The sequence below is a fragment of the Eimeria tenella genome, genomic scaffold (genome assembly GCF_000499545.2).
Source record: "Eimeria tenella Houghton genomic scaffold, Eth_scaff21, whole genome shotgun sequence".
Lineage (NCBI taxonomy): Eukaryota > Apicomplexa > Conoidasida > Eucoccidiorida > Eimeriidae > Eimeria > Eimeria tenella.
The window spans coordinates 96,438-114,872 of NW_013541946.1; the positions used below are offsets into that span (position 1 = coordinate 96,438).

The 18,435-nt window shown below is 49.9% G+C and overlaps 3 protein-coding genes across 3 annotated transcripts; 1 reads left to right on the forward strand and 2 right to left on the reverse strand.

Annotated features, from left to right (window-relative positions):
- Positions 1–909: 909 nt before the first annotated feature.
- On the forward strand, positions 910–4,871 carry ETH_00021445 (uncharacterized protein; the record flags this gene model as incomplete). Its single annotated transcript, XM_013374516.1, has 5 exons — positions 910–2,424; positions 2,557–2,948; positions 3,104–3,810; positions 3,969–4,098; positions 4,298–4,871. The coding sequence occupies 5 exons, from the start codon at positions 910–912 to the stop codon at positions 4,869–4,871; spliced, it is 3,318 nt and encodes a 1,105-aa protein (XP_013229970.1).
- Positions 4,872–5,811: 940 nt separating this feature from the next.
- On the reverse strand, positions 5,812–8,061 carry ETH_00021450 (lectin-domain protein, putative; the record flags this gene model as incomplete). Its single annotated transcript, XM_013374517.1, has 5 exons — positions 5,812–6,002; positions 6,138–6,370; positions 6,495–6,904; positions 7,083–7,540; positions 7,677–8,061. 5 exons carry the CDS (start codon positions 8,059–8,061, stop codon positions 5,812–5,814), a joined length of 1,677 nt encoding a protein of 558 aa, XP_013229971.1.
- Positions 8,062–9,927: 1,866 nt separating this feature from the next.
- On the reverse strand, positions 9,928–10,967 carry ETH_00021455 (SFT2-like domain-containing protein, putative; the record flags this gene model as incomplete). The annotated part of the gene is made up of 2 exons (XM_013374518.1): positions 9,928–10,171; positions 10,357–10,967. The coding sequence occupies 2 exons, from the start codon at positions 10,965–10,967 to the stop codon at positions 9,928–9,930; spliced, it is 855 nt and encodes a 284-aa protein (XP_013229972.1).
- Positions 10,968–18,435: the final 7,468 nt, after the last annotated feature.

The window sequence follows — 18,435 nt, forward strand, 5'->3', positions numbered from 1 at the left end:
GGTAAACTGCTGCTGTCAACAGAGTCAACAGGATCATCATTCCCCTCTGTTTAGGAAAGAAGAACCATCAGCACAAAAACAGGATGAACTGGATTCATCAGTACTTTTACCTCTTCGGTGTCAGAGATTTAGCTACGAAACAGCGTAGTGTCTGATGCTTTGGGTGTCTAGACATTGCATATTCTCGTAGCTAAGGTTTTATTCAAACCTCGGTCCAGCATTGGTGAGTAACTGCCAGACAGGCAATGTTTTACTGTTCGTTGTATCTTTTCAAGTGCAGCAGTCAGTTCGGGCATGGGCGAATTAGACTAGGGCTACAGGTGTCGACTATGGGAGTACTGGAAACGCAGAAAATTCGCATGATCGCCGAATGGACGCTCATCTTAATCAGCTTAAGGGCACGCAAAAATAAACGTCACACTTTTCAAACCGGGGGACTGGGCTGATCTTTACAAACGAAGAATGTTCGCGCGTGAAGCCTTATTTGGGGCTGAGCATTGGTTGTTCGTGCCTGAGGAGAACTACTCCAGTAGGCCACCGACACTCCTAATGTATTCTTTCCGTCTTAACGTACTTCTTGTTTGTTAAAGACGCCTTTTTGCTCCGGCGGTTGGAGGATTTACTAAACGGCGCCTGTATCCTTTGCTGTATGCATGAAGATCTGTGTGGATCTCGAGCAGGAAGATCAAATCGTGCATGTGGATCTTTAAAGTGCCCATTGAATCTTCATGGGCCAAGAAATATTGCAGTTCTGCCGCAACGCAAATCAGAAGGTGCCGGAGTTGCATTACTTACGAAGTTTCGTGAACTCCTTTCAACACGGATGCAGAGCCTCGTCACCTTCTTTGCAAAGTTCGTTCTTCGCAACTAACGAAAAAGGAACGACATTTTTTCGCTGTAATCTAAAACATGAGCTGCGGTTTCAGGGTCTCAGTATGGTTGGGTGGGCTGCCGCCCCAGGCACACGATAAGAGTCAAGTGGTGGTAACTGCAGCTCTCCCTGAGTATATGGGTCGCAGCGGTGGAGCAAGTGAGAGCAACGTTTACATCCAGTTTAACGGTAGCCACATATATCAGTCTACTCATGTACCAGCTGCTGCGTCAGAGGCAATCGGGGGCTGCAGCTGCGGCAAATCGCGCCAAACTTTGGTTGTACTTGGAGACGCTGGGTCGCTTCCTGGGGGTAGCGAGACTTTGAAAGATCTCTTCGAGTCTGTGTCTCGTGTTGAGGATGAATGCGGGAGCTACATCTCCGATTGCGAGAGAAGTGTATGGCTGGCTCAACGGCAGACAGGAGGCAACACGACAGCAGCAGGCACTGCGAGTTGGTCACCACAAAACATTGTTGGTGGGGTGGAGAATGAGTACAAAGTAGAATATTGCTGCAAGAAGTCGAAAGTTTTAGCTGCGAGTCGTGCAGCTTACGCGAAGCGAGTCTGCGTTGCTTTGTCTCGCCGGTGTCGGTGGTGCACTTGCTATGCTGCCCGTTATCGGAACGGACAGAGTTCCAGAGTACAGGGGCCAGGGTTCGATTCCAGTTCCAAAGAAAATACCGTTTCATCTGCTGCTTTTTCTGTAGCATTCCACTCCGAAGCTTATGGCCTTCTCTTCTTCTGCAGAGATAAGCTCGGCCTTGCATCTTTGCTGGCTGTGGCACCCGCCGAGAGCCCAGGAGAATTGTCTCCCAGCTTTGTCTTGGCAACATCTGCAGCAGAGCTGCGCAGTGCTGACGGGACTCCTGGGTGGCATAGAAAGTTTAAAGAAAATGTCGTAGAGGTCCCCGTGGACGGCGTGTGGCTTGTGGATCTGTGGGCATTGGCAGACTCACATAGGTGTCGCAACGCTTCTTCCACTTCAGCACCTGTGCCTCTCAAAATGCCGCCTGCGTACAGTATAGAGTTGCAGTTACGTGACGCATCCATTCCCGGCCTGCGCAACGCGATCTGCGTCCCTTGGGAGCGGCCTAGCATCATCCGCACAGAGCACATGTGGTGTACCTGCGAAAATTGTGCTTTATCTCGCGAACTGTTCTGGGACTCAATGGATTCCCTTGATAACCTTCGGCACGACATGGAGTGCACTCTACTCGAAGAGAGAGAGCTTCTGGAGAGCATTTTCAAATCATTCAAAGGATTCGCAAAGGATGAACGTCCGCCTTCTCTAGAAAACTCATGTGATATGCAAAGAACTGGAGGTCCGCCTTTAATTACATCATCACGAGTATTGGCGTCTTTGTACAGGCAGCTCTTCGATGCCGTATCACGGTCAATACCCGAAGCACTGCAACGGATTCAGAGTGGTGGCGGGCCTGCTGTGAGGAGTGCTACGGAGGCTGAGACTGTATTCGTAGGGGTTTTGTTTTCCGGGGGCGTTGACTCGACATTGCTTGCGGGGATGGTTTTGCGGGTCCTCGCTGCTGCTATGGTGAGACTACACTCTTGACGAAGGGGCATTTGATATCCAGAAAACTGGGAGTACTAGCAATTACAGCAACGAATGTTTCTATGTAGCAGATAAACAGCTGCTCATTGCGATATTATTTGGGTGATGCTTCAGGCAGCTGAGCGCTCGGGTGCCCCGAGTGGATGTGCCCCTTCGCACAGAGCGCTTCCTCAAAAGGTAGTTGTTGTAGAGCTTGTTTCTGCCTGCTTTTCGGCAGAGGCTCCAGACAGACTGACCGCATTGCGTAGTTTCCAGGACTTGCTCTGTTTGCTGGACTCCTTAGGTGTACGCTACAAGCGACAGTGCGATGGCAGCAGTGCCACTGACACTTCGCACAACAGCAGCTTCACACTGATTGGAGAGTGGGCACTTGAATTGAGGCTTGTGGCCGTAGATGTGTCAACCACAGAGAGTGCAGAATGCCGTGACCAGCTTCTACAGGTCATATACCCCAAGCGAAGCCACATGGATTTTAACATTGCTGCTCCCCTATACTTCGCTTCCAGGTAAAGACGAAGAGGCAAGCTCTCAATTGGGCGACTTCGCCTAATCTTTGCCCTGTAAAGGCCTGCGTGAGCGGCTTTAGCACTCAGGAGGCAGCAGCTTCAGAAATGCATCAACGAGCGAGAATCGAATATCCTGTGTCCACTTGCCGTTGCAGAGGCACTGGATATTTAGTATCCCCAAATTTCGGGAGAAAAGAGCAGTGGCACTTGCTGCTGCACGAGCCGTCTCTATGGAAGGACCTTCTAATCCGCCCACCTCCTCAACCCCGCTGCCACCAAGCCCAGCGCACGAAATGCGAATCCAATGAGCACACTGAGGATACAACACAGCTCGGGCACCCGGCAAAACCAGTTCAAGGACCCACTATCTGTCGGGGAACAGCAGCAGAGCAGAAGGGTGGTACATGCAGGGTGTGCCTCCGGCAGGCAAAGAGCGACTGTGTGCACGGGACATGCAAACTTTGCTGCTCGAAGCTGCAAACTGTTGCAGCACAGCGGGCATCCTCAAATCTGCAGAGCCAAGCCTGCGATGAGATCCACGTGAACGGGAAAGGGCGAGTACGACTTGCTGACATTGACGTCGCCGTGCATGCTGTGTGCCCAGTACACCGCAGGCGTCGCCAAAATTGCGCCAAGAAGGATGCAGTTGCTGACGAAGATGGCAAGACCGACGAATGCAGTGACGAACATCCATGTAGGGAAGAGAGCCATGCTCCATTCAAATCCCTTTCCGTTCTACCTTGTGGAGTGCCTTTGGCTACGCTTGAAAGTGGGCGGCCCTTCATGGCAATGCAACTGCCTGAGCTGCACCAGTGGTGCAGCATAGACCAACGGCGATGGAAGTGCGTGGATGCAAAGACAGGCAAGTTCCAGACTATGCACTACGAAGCAATAGACAATTTGGGTTTCTGTCTTAGATTAGCTAACTGTCACGCTGGCCCTTGAAGGGTCAGGGGAAATACCACAGACGATCAATTAGACACCCACAGGGCATTTAAAGTGTTTTTCGTCTTTTAACAGGCGCGTACACCTTGCAGAGTACGGTACTTTTAATGGGCAGTGGCGCGGATGAAATATTTGGCGGATATGCTCGCTACCGGACGGCGAATCGTACCAAAGGCTGGGGCGCACTTCGACAAGAGCAGATCCTGTGGGGTTACGCGTACTGAGAGCTTGTCCAGCTACTTGTCAGCTATTTTTCATTACTAATTCTCCTGTGGGGTTACGCGTACTGAGAGCTTTACCAGCTACTTGTCAGCTATTTTTCATTACTAATTCTGACTGTATCAAACGACGAAGTACAACTTTGTGCCAGATTGCCGCAACGGTGTGGCTTAGCGTGTCTGCAGGGACTTGAAGCGCCTTTGGTTCCGCAATATGGGCCGAGATTCCCGCACCCTTCGCGCTTTCTGCCGGTGGGCCCGTTTGCCATTTCTTGATGAGCATCTGTTGGACTTTGTTTGTTGCTTCGTTCCGTTCGATTACATCGTCCAACCGTCTAGTGACGCGCGTACCCGAGTCGAAGAGGTGATGCACCGCCTGCTCGTTAAAGCGACAAATCCGGCCCCTTATGGCTGTTCTGGAACCTTAGCGAGCTCGTCGGCAACGCGTAGAGAGCGAGAGAACTCCGGAGGAAGATTAGAAATATGTGCAATGAGTTTGCCTGGCAGTCCGGCAACAGAGCTCGGCAATAATAATACCGAAGTGGAAGTTACGAGCAACAATCTGAGCTCTGGAAATAAATGGCTCCTGCGGCTTTGTGCGGCCTACTGTGGACTGCCTTTTAGCTCCGTAGCAAAAAAGCGTGCAATGCAGTTTGGCTCGCGCTCTGCCAAAGTTTCAAATAGTGAATACTTCACTAGCAATCGTAAAGCTCGGGGTGACGCCAGTGTGGACAGTGGCGATGGCAACTCTCACAGCTGAAAGTAGCTAGGTCTCAAGTGTTCCGCAGAGCCAATTTTTGCACACCTCAGAACAGATTAAGAAAGTTGGTATCATGTTATGATGGCAGATTCCGCGTCAAAGCAAGGGGGGCATGGTGCTCAGCAGTGACATAGTAATGTTCCACGTGTAAAGAAGCATTTGTTGTGGCATTGCTGCAAGCGCCGGTTCTGAAATGGGAACAGCCACCTAAAAGCGACATACGCAGCTGGGCTGCTGCAATTGTTTTTACCGCAGTAGACCTCATAGAGATCCCTCTTCGGGCAGTGGAGGGAGGGAGACGAGACGACTGTCCATTCTCCTTTTTATCACCTGTAGACCCGCCGTCGCCGAAATGGGAACTACCGTAGCTTTTAAAATTGGGTGCCAGGTGGCGCCATGTGGATACAATAGAAAATAATGCTTGGCAACTTCGTACTCGATCGCTGCGTAGTGTGTCTTCAGGCCTCTACACCCCACACTTCCTACTGAGCATGTGTGACACGAAGTTCAGATTGTGCGCACCGCAGCAAGCAACTGTCTGCCAAACGTTTCTGCCTCTCACTAGGGTCACATTTTGCAATTCCTTTGGAAACTGCGTCTCACTGCATAGCCTGCTAAATAGCAACAGCAGGGAATCTCACGTTTCGCTGCTGGGCAGACGCGTACCGTTATATAATACACTAAACTTTCTTGAAAGCGAACCCCAAATGGAAGTGTAAATCATCATGAATCAAACCTGTCCAACAGGCTAGTTGCCTCTTCCAGCAACCGTTTAGGCGCTGTGTTTCACATGGAGTGCGACTACGGAAAGGCGTGAAAAGCGCACCTCATGCCTGCAGCTTTTGTGAGGAAGCCACTCTGTGGCTACTGTGGTTCTTTTTCTAGGCCCTGGAGTCCCAGTATTCTCATTGAGTACAAGGCCAAGTCACTGTCTGCCATTTTAAAGCATGTGTTTTTTCTCTATTGCCCGGAATTTCCTCCACGAACACAACGCAAATAAAACGACCAGAACGAGCGCTGCCATAGCGAGGAGGAACGCGCTTGCGTGCTTAACTGCAATATCTTTTTCCAGTTGGCTGGACAAATCAGTCAGCCGAGACAGAATTGGCGAGTCCCTGTCGTGTGCTGAGCCTGAGTACAGAGGAATAAAAGTGTGCTCACAAAGGTGAACTAGCAAATGCATTCAGTGAGGGCGCCTCTCGAACAACAAGCTAGTAAATTACCCAGTGCAAACAGCAGCACTTCGTGGAGCAGCAGGAAGCTTACCTGACTTGGTTTCCACATGTTTGTGAATGTTATGTAGCGCTGAAGTGTGCTGCTGAGAATGGCGTTTAAACAGATCCTTAAAACCAGTTAGCTCCGACTTGATAGACCTCACAGCTTCTGGCCCTTCCTCACCCCAGACCTTCCTGAGATCTTGCCGCAAATCGCTCACTTCAACACTCAGCATGCTTATTTGGTTCCCAATGGACGTCAACATCCTCATCAGGGTTTGGTCTCTGAGCCAAGCACAGGAATGCTTTCAAGCTGCTTACGTTTATTTCCTGGAATGAAAGCTCTTTTGGCCGCAAAACGTTAATCTGGCTATTAGCGGAGACAGATAATGCAAAGCCTGCAGCTTACGCGTGGCTCGCGTGGCTCGCATCAAAACCTATATGAGATGTATCATGTGTGGCTCCTGGATAGATCGCGTAATGTTCAGGATGGGCGGAATGCGCATGAGGGCTTGTTGCAACCGGCTGTGTCTCCATAGGGTGAACTGCATGTTGGGGTACAGGGGCAGCGGGTTGAGTGGGGACGTGGTCTAGACTCCACACTTTCACAAAGTTCAGCACAACCTGATCTCCCGTAGGTTGATTTCCTGCTGGCGCTTGACTTGAGCCTATCCCATTATGGGCTGTAAAACCGATGAATCCGTGAGCGTGCAAGTGGACATGCTCAAGTGAGCAGGCAGTGACCCACGCTGAGGCGACAGACTCGCGAATTTGAGCAACAACTCCCTGATTTCCGACTATGACGCGAAAAAGGACTGGCTGAAGCACAATCATTTGCAAAATACTGTTTCTGTTGTTTAGAAACGGGCAAGGAATTTTGGGCCTTTTGTACATTAGTGTATCCCCTAACAGAAATCATTTGGACTGCTAGACAGATTTAGTTGCTCATTAGAGGAGTCCCGTCTCCATTCTTAAAGTATCTGGTAAACAAACCTACGGCTGATTTATTCCTGTACTGATAGAAAAAGGCAGAGGAAGCCGAGATTTCCTTCGCTAGTTCTCTGTTGTCCTCGGTGTTATGGATGCACGAAATGGACGGATTGATGCTGCCTGTCTGATCCACTGTTTTAAAGATAACTCCAAATCCTTTCGGGTTATTTTTGTATCCTATGAGGTTCCAGTTAGCTTGCTCCTCCGCCGATCGAGGGTAGACGCTCGCGTAGGGCTCATATACATACCAAAATGCAAATCCCTCGGGCTGACCATGGCTACCAGCTGGTCCTTCAGCGTGAGTTGTTGGATCTCTGCCGAACACGCCGAACCCAAACTGCACCTCAAAGTAGACAGCGGAAATTGCATTGCGGTGCCAGAACTGGCCTGTTCTGTTGGCCTCTCCTGGCATTAGCACGATGTGGTCTTCCGATGGAACAGTTGACATCGCGACATCCCAGAAACCTGAGTTTTCCGACAGCGAGCAGCGCAAAAAGCACAGTGGCACGCATTATCTTTAAGGCAGACATTCGTTCGCGCAAGTGCACTCGACACAGCGCTCCTGTAAACACATAGGCTTTACTCTGACTTTCGAACATACTGAGGTTCTCTTGGGATAGCGGAGGCTTCCAAGAATGGGTACTTAGCTCCGTCGTGCCAGATGACTGTTCCCACAGGGTGTATGGATTTGGCAGAGTGCCCATATTGACGCCATCGTGACTGTGCTGGGGGATCGACGGATCATGAGTACCATATCCGTGGTGACTGTGTACAGGGGGAGGTGGGGGAGCAGCAGCTGGGTCAGACGGTATGTGGTGGTAGCCATAGGGTGCAGATGCAGTGGGTGGCATTGGTGGGGCCTGAGCTAAGCCAGCCTGAGCGCTATGGTGAACAGGAACGTCCTGTCCACTTGAGGTCAGTGGCACTATGGAGACAGCCGCTGCTGCTGCATAGGCACAAAATGCTCTGTGGACGTAGCTTGACATTGTAGAATAACAGATATAACCTCGAATCTCGCCGCAACCTAGAAGAGCATGGCGCCGGCGATGGCGCAAACAAACGTTAATTTGTGACTTTCTGAGTCCACTTCTGGCAGCTTTACGTTTTGTCCGAGGTCGCTTCTGTCCCCTTTTCAATTATTCAGATTGTGTGCACTCATGAGGAACCTCAACACGGATTGCCAGGATATTCCTGTCGCCTACTACAACTTGAGCATCACGTGGAGGCAAAAACCTGTAACGTCATTCCAAAAAGTACCCATTCGGTGTTTCAAGGCAGAAGAGGACCTGTCGCTTGTGGGGTCATGGGTCACTCTGCTTCAAGAGGTTGACCTGTGGTAACCTGTGAAAAGCAACGCCCAACGTGCTGGGCGACAAAGTCTTCTGGGCCCTTCTTGATTAAAAACCTTGATTTCCGTCTGTTAAGTGCTTTACTAGCTCTTTGACAGTGGCATATCTGTTCGGGGGCGCTCTAGCTCTACAGTCAGGCACGTCGCACATGCGCTACCTGCCAGTGAGACCTTCGCAGTTGCCTGGCTCTCCGGCAGACCCTCTATAACGCCTGAAGAGTTTGTGTTGAGTGGTAAAATTTACTGTCTATTATTTGCAGACGAAGACCGTGCATATTATTGCGCGGCGAGCATAATTCGATATGACTGGTTGCTCTCCGTCTTGCAGTGTCGGCAGCTTCCAGAGCAACACTATGATGAGCAACTACCAGTGAAATAGCGAAATTAGGGACTACGCATTGCAGATAGTGCTGTATTGTGTGAATTAACCACAGTTTTTCAGGCATGATGCGGAGGGGTGGTCCGTGCTTACTCAAACCGATACATTCTAGTCACATGCAGCCGTGCGGTATGTCCATCATCTTGGTTCATTGAAAGTTTCCTCAGCATGAAGTGATTTACTCTCGTAACATTTTCCAACGGCTATGAGTCAGCAGCCTCTGCAGCAACTAATGTCTGGGAAACCCCATTCGTAATTAACAATGGCCGACGATTACTAAGCGTCTCTCCCCCAGGTCACCTCAACGCAGCTCTAGGACGAGAATTCAGCGGCTTCTCTTGCCTTATTCAGCCGTTTCCGAGCTCAAGGTGCTAGTGCAGCTTCTTCCCTTAGTGCAGTTCTCCCCAACGGCAGCCTCGTCAAACCTACGCGGATCACACCGCCGGTAGTCCTCCACTTAGCATGTGCCTCCACTTTTACTCTGATTGACTCACGTATAGTATGTTACACTTCCCCATGTCTTCTACAAAAATATTTCATGCCTCCGTTGCTTTCTTCTGAGCGTCAGTTCGCTGCCTGCTGTCGTGACGCAGCCTTGATTTGCAACCCCGCGCACCGGCAGATCTTTGCTCCCCTCTCAACTGGTGAATAATCAACTAGCGAATAATGAAAGACACTCCTCTAGAAATTACTAAATTGGGTACAAAAGCTCTAAAAAATGTCCCCGTCGATTAATGGAAGCGGCTGCCCCTCCTCTCCTGACTCCGCAGCGTCCCGTACCGAGCTCACTGGGGCATTTTCACCAAAGAGAGGATTTTAAGCGAGAAATGCAACCGGATAGTTTAGAGTACGGCTCAGCAGTTGCAGGCCCAACACGACGGAGGGTATGCGATGGTGCTTCATCTAATGTAACACGTCTGAACAGCTGAAGCCTCCCCGTGCTTGCGCAGTCACACCACTACTTGGAACAGCTATTGCACCCCGCGACTTCAAGCATATTGCGTACAGCTACAGTGGGCAGACAGCAAACGAGCCCTTGCTGGATGCAAATTGCTCAAGTTATTTGAGTTAATCGTCAACTCTGGCCACGGGATGGCCGTAGTTGCAGCTGTCGATGCACCTGAACTACATGGGGAGCTGCAGATCTCGAGAACCCCCACACTTGAACGCTTTCCGCAGCAGTTGCCACGCAGCCTGTCCCATGAACTTGAGCATGTGAGAACCGCCTGGGATATATGACACCAGAAAAGAAGTCAATCCGCACAACTGCAGGACCGAAAAAACAAGAGTGAGCACGTAAGACTTGGCCATCAGGGTGGCGTACAACGTCAGAAACAAGGACGAGAAGTAAACCGCTGTGAACGGTAGCCTGCAGAGATCCATAACAAACGATGCACACCAGTCCAAAATCATGTTGGCCCTTGCCCTCTTCACATTTGCGGCTTAAGCAAATGGCCAAAGGCAGCTGTGTAGGTATACTGTGCAACAGTTTGTGGAGGTGGGGAGAACAACTTTCGTCTAGTATAAAGGGGCCCACAGCGGCAGGCTGCTGACCTGGAAGGCTCCACGAGATGCCGAGAGAGAGCAGCCACGCCCCTGAGGAGAGCCAAAGCGGCTAGGAAGCATAAAGAGCCCATGGTAAAAAGCAAAGCAAACTTAGAAGGGGCGAAAACGAGAAGAGGGAGAGTGAGGAATGCTAGAAACATGAAAAGCACACCAACTGCAGCGACAACACCGAACATAAGCATGTTCTGTGAAGAAAGAGGGTTGTCAGAAATGGTGGCCCTGGTTGCGTTGACCACCGAATTCGCTCCGTCAAGCATGCGAGACGCTCCATCCTTGACTGCAGACAAACCCGACTGTAGCAAGCCGTTCTGTTCCTGTTGGCGGGAGGAAGGCTTCATGGGCCCGCTTGGTAGCCTTCCTGGAGTCGCCCAAATCCCTGCACCTGCTCCCATCCCTTCAGGTGCAGCGGCTCCTGCTTTTGTCCCCAGGATGTTTCCAAGGAAACCCGGCACCGCTGGCTTCCCTCCCGTAGATCCGCCCCTCATTGGCGTCCCGTCCAACGACACCATTGCATATCCCTTCTTCTCCTGCTGTTGCGTGCCTCCATAGAAAGACAGGCTGTTCGCGAAGTCCCCAAAACTCTGCTGTGACCCCATCATCTTCGCTGATAGCGTTGCTTGTCAAGGATCAGGAAAAGGTGTAGTAGCTAGTGAGGTCGTCCACACCGACGTTGCATGCACTTAAGTCGATCAAATATGTAATGACGCGTATTCCAAAAGAAACAGCCCCCTACTAGATAGTTCAGGCGTTGTTTCCAGCGCCGGATGGAGTTGCCGTCGGCAAAGCTGGTGGACCAGACGGCTTCAGGGTCCTCTTAAGAAAGAGACATATAACAAGGCAGTGGTGATCCTGATAGGAAATCGACAAAAAATCCTAACGGACATGAGGCTTAACTTCTCCGAAGCTGATCAGCCCGCCATGAAAACTGACAGCTGCTGGAGGGCCACAGCGCTTAGCGTTGAGCGCCTCTCTGATGTCTTTCCTAGCCTGATACAAGAAAGAAAGAAATAATCTAAACTTACAAATAAGAATATTTTCGGGCGCATCGACTACTGAACAGACTTAATAGACTATTCGGCCTGCTAATCTTGCTCTGAGAACCGCTCACACGCATGGAATGCCTCGACGTCAGGAAGCGTAGTCACTCGTGACGCATTTTCGGGTAGCTTTCATAAAAAAGAAGACGGTTCACAACTTTGGTAAAAGTTAGGGTACAGAATATAGTTTCAGCGGTAATGCACAGGACGAGCTGTTCCTTTTGCTGCGCTTGTGGACGCTTCAGTAGTTTCGCTTTGGTGTGCATGCACTTGTTTTTGCATTCCATCGTGGATCTCATCTCACATAAGTCAGTAAGAATAGCAGGTGACACATTTTTAGGGGATTCATATCAGGCTTTTTGCCCATAAACTGAATAAATAGAATATTGGAAACTTGTATCGGTCTCGGTACTAAGTGTTGTGCCCTGCATTGCAGCCAGGGGTTTGATATATTTCCCTCTGAAGCTGGGGGCGGAGTCAGACAGCACACTGAAAATGCCTGCAGCGCAAGCCAGTATGAAAGGAAAGGATTCTCTTAACGGCGCATTGAGTATGGGTTGCACAGGTGAGGTCTCAAGCCTCGCCCTGTACGTACAGAGCCTACTCGCCTGTTGCCATTGTTACTTGGTGAAATTGGCAGAGCAAGACGGAAAATGTTTCCGCTATCGGGACTTCATGTGCATTTCCCCTTTGGGAGTGTTGCCACCTGCAGTCCTGCTGTGTGTGAGACATCAGTGCAGGGCGTCCAGGCTTGTAGGGACCTGCAGCAGGGCCAAAAGGCCGTAAGCCTGACACTTGGTAACCATTAAACACACTCTTTCTACCGGAAACGATGCCTTCCAGGTGCTTTCAGTATGTTTAGGGTCAATTAGAACCGCAGATATTGGGGCCGTCGTCGTGTGCGTACAGATGTCACATGCATCCGCTTGCAAAGGTGCTCAACATTAGTTGTTACAAAATATCATCTCTCAGAAATGCCTTAATGTGCCATACAATGAATATCTTGTTCCAAAAGAACGCCGGCTCTTCCGCAGTAGCAAGCACATGGTTGGCAAGTTTTTCGCATTCTAGACTGCGTCGGTTTGCGTAACGGCGTTGTCTACAAGAGTTCAATTGGACCATTTTTTCTTTCAATTAGTGCTCAGCATTTAGATGCTTTTCATTAATGGCGACTGTGTCAAGAGCTGACGGCTCGCCCTGCTAGGGCATGGAGTAAGGCCTCGTGGCTAAACTGTTATCTGATGTCTGGGGCCACCCATTACAGGCCACTGCGCTGCTTTTCAGCTTGATGCTTGGACTCTACCCGCAGGCAACTGTGGTCGGACGGAGACCTTTAAGTGATCTCGTCGCATGGCAGATCGCCCGCATAATGGGCATTTTACATGACATGTATGATCATTGTGAAGCCCGTTTCGTCATCAAAGTTTTGGGTACACTTCTCTAGGACTCGACTTTCAAGTGCATTAAACTACGTGACGCGAGTTGAACTGCAGCGGCTCGAATAGCTGCTACCACACCTGCCCTATCGTCTAGCCGCTGCAGCTTGAACTTCGTCTTCTTATTCTTTTATGAGACTTAAAGATCAGCAAATATGAGCTGCCACAAACGTGTTACCCACTTGTCACAGGTGCGCCTGTGCTGTGGCTCCTGCACATTCCTACAGTCAGAAAGGCTCCACTTGTTTTCTTGTTTTGTTTTATTTGTTGTGCAGAGCATAGCGAGTAGCTGGCAGATGGATGTGGGATATTTGGAAATATGCACATAACACTCTGGGCCAGTATTATGTTGGGGACGGTACGTTTTAATGCGGACCCACCTGATTTCTGAGAACGGACAGAGCATCTGATCAATCCGCAAAGAGAACGTGAATTGCTCTCTGGCTACATGATAGCAGATGCTCCATTTCAAGTTATCCACGCATAGTTTGGATGGGCTACGGACTCCGAACTACTAGATTTACGAAACGTCATGACCTGTAACTGGCAAAGTGGTCGAGAAGCACCAGCATGACTCCGAAGCGGCGAGCATTCGTACGCAGGAGCTCAAATAACTCAGTGTCCACAGCATCACGAGAACTGTAGTTCAAGATTTTTCTTTTTTGGGCGCTTTAAACCCCCTTTCCTTGCCTGCATTGACAGATTCAAACTCTTTTCGATCACGTTGGAACGGCTTTGCGAAGGGCTTCTTGAACGCATCAGTTCCTGTGGACAATTTTTGCTCTGTACTCTGTATATCCGCGGAAATATAGACCTTGTAAGGCTGTGCGCCGTCATTACTATTATTCCGTAGACAGAGGACGCCGTCCATGAGAGAATTCGTTTAGCCATTTCGATGGCGTAGTGCCGCGTGAACGATCCATTCGCCATGTTAGGCTTAACTTTTAGAGAAATCTGGTCCTGGCATCCTTAACATCATACTGCGCTGTACAGCGCTGAACAAAACGGCTGCTTTCCCCTCTCTCCTGCCGTTTTACCTGCTGTAATCAAGTCAACTGCTATTTTTAAATTTAACGGTTAAGGAGCAGAAGCGGGTGCAGTCCGCCCTGTAGTGAGGCCCCTCCTCTGCCCGACTCTGTATGTCCCTTCCGGAACGTCCTTTCGTCCCTTCTCACTTTCCTGCTTCGGGTCTATCTCCCATCTCTCCTAGTCTACCTCTGGTCGAGGCCTTAGCACCATCGTTGGGAAGGCCACGGCCTTCCACAGCGTGTCCCGTAGCATGTCTGCTGTCGGTATGTCTTGTGCTGTGCGCTTTGCTGCTATTTGCTCCTGGAGTGTGTTAGCTACTGTATGCGTCCTAATGGCCGCCTCAGTCATGTCTTTGTCGCCCAATTTTTTTCACTGATGCGATTGCCAGATGCCCCCGTGAACGTGTAGTCTACTCTCGTCAGGGTGCGTGTCCTGCTTTGGCATTATAGTAACTGCTTGCCATCTGAGTAGTATCTGTGACACCTACTCGCTCAGTAATTTTCCAAAAAGTCTTCCCAACCAAGTTGGTTGGCCGCCCTTCAATGCTCCCCATTTTTGGCTTATCCTTATAGAACAAACTGTAGTTTGCGTATGCCACTTTTCTCTTTCGTAGTCTGACTACTCTTGGTCTCCTCTTTCTAAATAGTTACCTTGCTATTGTTCTTTGTATTGTGAAGGCTGTCCAGTTGCTTATCAGTCTGATTTGCTCTTCTGTTCCCATGCAGTTGCACGCGCTTTGCAAGTAGGTAACAGTGAGTTATTGGAACCAGGCGAAGAAGTCTAGACAACGACAAGTGAGGGTACAGAGTGACTTTGACGTATTGAGCTGCTCTACATGAGTAGGAACCTTGCTGCCCGTGTACCCCGTAACGCTTGCGCTGCGTAGGAGCCACTTGTTCAGCACAGTGACTGGAACGAGGAGTTCTAGGTGATCTCCTGAGCGGGTTTCGTGACCTGGCTAAGAAAGCCAAGCCAATAGAGCATGGAGGGTGCCCTTGGTTATGTAACGTTCCTATTGCCTAACCCGAAGCAAAGATAGATAGATTGAAGGGCTTCATCGTGCGGGGGACACGCAAAGTGATGTAATCGATTTGATGCTGCTTACTGTGTTGGACGGCTTGAGTGTGCAGCACTTTCCACTGCAGCGCCCTTGCGGGGTAGAAATCCGCGTGATCGGGCTACGCCGAAGTAGACAGGGCCCATAAACGTACGATAGTAACTGACACCGCCGAGAAATCAGAGTATTTGCGTAGTGTAAGTAACCATATCTCGCCGTGCTCGAATAGCGTGTACCGTGCCCGCTGGTGGCAAAGTTGCACATGAGAAACTTGGGGTTGGAGTAGTGTCTACGGAAGGTGACATGCACTTGTTCCAGAATCCTAGCGTGGGTAGCGATATCGGGGCGATAGATCAGCCTATCTTCGAGATATGTAACAATGGCCTGTCCCGAGAGAGGTGAAACGTAAGAGTTGGTGCGGGACGATAAGATCTGATGCCAGCTTGGAAGGTATAAGGATCGCTCTTGAGGCCTAAGGGCACTCAAATAAACCCCGGGCTCAGCGAAAGGCTGTCTTCCACGGGTCTGCTTTGGCCATGCAAATTTCAACGAGCTGTAAGACGAAACGTGAATGTTAGTTTTCCCTAGTATCTCTGAAGTAGTTTGCAAGAGGGGGTGTAGGGAAGTCAAGGGCAATCCCAATGGTATTTAAAGGCTGACAATTGACCACCGTACGCATTTTCCGCCCACAAGTAAAATCGTCGTGCTTGTCACTCATATTGGTGGGAGCCCATGTGAGTCGGACCTACGTAGCCACTAGCTGACTGCATAGCTATTTCTTGTTTGTAGAAATTGAGTTGATTCGATGGCATCATGTATATCCCTGCCTTGCTAATGAGGTGGCCTGGTGATAATAGTATGTGGTGGTCATGCGGACGCTTCAGGAATAAACCTGCGTGAAGACGATCTAAAAGCGCATACAGCGTCTTTCAAGAAGTACTTTTCCCAACAACATTGTTCGAGAGCCGGTTTTGTGAACCTGGTCCCTGCGAAATCTAGGAAGATCTGTATGCTCTCTCCCTTTTCTCTCGCTATTGGCTGTTGGACCGCGGATGCCTGGTTTGCACACTCATGACGCCATAAAGGCCGATAGACAAGCCGTCCCGCACTCCAACCGAGCAGTACCTTTTGTTAAGTCCATTTGCGGAGCGGGTTCGAAGGCCTGCCTCTTGAAGACAACTTTCTGCGGAGCTGTGTTTGAATCTTGACCCTCCGGTACAGCTGATGCAGGAGCTGTATCCTTCGTTGCTCGACTGGATTCCCCTACTCTGGACGTCTTGGGGAAACCAACATCCCGCGCATGTATGACTCTTCCATTTCGTAGGCGCATAACAAAAAGGTTTCTGTCCAGAGCAAAATTTTCCTCTATGTTGTATGGCTCTATTGAATTATTTTTGTTCGTCTTCACGCGGTTGGATGTAGGTGGGCGATATTTATATTCGAGTATGCAAATGAGCAACGTGCCGTGGATAGACACGCGAGTGGGGGACTTCCAGGCAGAAGCCACCCTGGCCATTCCAGAACTCCAATCAAATGGCTTTATTAGCAGGCGCTGTGGAAGTATGCATGGCGCAGTCTGTTGAGATAATACTCTGACGCGTCACAGAGAACCCATTCAGGTGTTTGAGCTGTTTTCTTAGTAGGGTTGAAGACGCTTGCCCTTCTGATAAAATTGTGCCAGTGCCAGTGGACCCCCAGTGAATGACTTGCTGTGGACTCGCGGCGGTTTCTTCAGATACCTGTGCACACCGAAGGGCAAGGTCACAATGACGAGCTGTTGCGGGCGCATTCAACTTAGTGGACTGCAGCTAACTGTAATTGAACTGCTCACGACAAATGCGCCCACATTCTAGTACATTCAGAGGCCGCAATTCCTTGAGTGCAGCAGTCAGATAAATTCAACTGTATTCAACTCACTTCTGCATGCGCCACCATAAGCAAAGCGAGCGCGGGCACAATTAAGATAGCATCTGTTCGGGTGAGTGATGCCGTTGGAATCACAGACTGGTTTGTACTCGCGAAGGCAAACGCATCCTGAAGAATCGACAACGAAAGTGCGAAGCACACGAACAGGTAGGAAATCAAGAAAATTGGAGCGGAAATAGGAAGACATAGCTCATGTCGTATCTGACAGGCGCAAAAAAATTGCATCCCTTACCTCCCGTAGCCCCGCAAGCACCCTGATAGGCAAGTGTTTTCCCCTGACATCTCAGTTCACACTCGTTCTGATGTGTCGTCCCTTCGGTATCGCACACTAGGCGGTAAACCGAAGGGCAGGCGCAATCTGCACATTCAGGCACAAAATAACAAAAGTATGTCCTCATTTTACAGCGCTATGTTTGGCGCCACACAGACAACTCAGTGACAAATACCGTTCAGCGAAACTACCCCGAAGTTTCAAACATTTATCTCACTTGGCACTGTCTGGCAAGCACCCTCGTAAGCTAGAGCCTTCCTCCGGCATCTCATTACACACTCGTTATCGTGTGTCATTCCTTCGGTGTCGCACACTGGGCGGAGGACCGTCGGACAAATGCAATTTGCTGAGTAAATAACAAGAGCATGGTTCCTGTTAGTTGACGCATCGCGCTGGGCAAAAGCACGTCAGAGATAACTAAGCCACGGCACTACAGAGTTGTGACCTCACAGTGATTGTCTTACCCGCAGCTGGCTGGCAAACGCCAGAGTTAGCCAAGCTTTTGCGGAGGCACCTCAAGACGCATAAATTACGGTGCGTTGTGCCCTCAGTGTCGCAAACTGGGTCATATGTCTCAGCGCAGACACAGTCTGAAAAATCAAGAGTTGCAGCAAAAAGCAGTCCCAGAACTTTCACAGACAGCTGATAGCTGTATTGGGCATTGCCTCAGTAAGAGCTAGCTTGCAGATTAGCATTATTGTTTCTTCGGTCGAACAGGAGCATAAAAAGGTGAAGAAAACGGAGGTGCTGCTCACTTGGATGCTCTTGACAGAAACCGCCGTATGCAAAAGTTGCGTTGCTGCACTGCAGAAAACATCTGTTTTGATGGGTTCTGCCCGTGGTGTCGCATACTGGGTCCACTGTGCTTGGGCACAAGCACGCTACGTAAAACGGACAGCACACAAAAGCGGTTCGACCTCGGTATATTTGGACGCGCCATTAAGCACTTTGAATTCACCAATGAAACAGTTGACTCTACAAGCCCGAAAGCAGCGGCCTACGTGAGGAAGAATTGCAAGGTCCCTTGTAGGCTAGAGTCCTGTTTCTGCACTCGAGTAGGCATTCATTTGTGTGAGTTCTGCCTTGGGTATCGCACACAGGGTCGCTGTAGCCCAAACATGAGCAAGCTGCAGAATAACAGGACACATCCGGCGCCACTTGGGCAATTCAAAGGCAGGTACTATCCATCCTTATCCTGGAGATACAAATGGACGCAACTACGTTATGCATAGGCAGGCCTAAACAGCAGGACTCAATAAAGTGTAAAGAACCGTAAGTGCCTCACATGATTGCCTTACACATGCCCCTAAA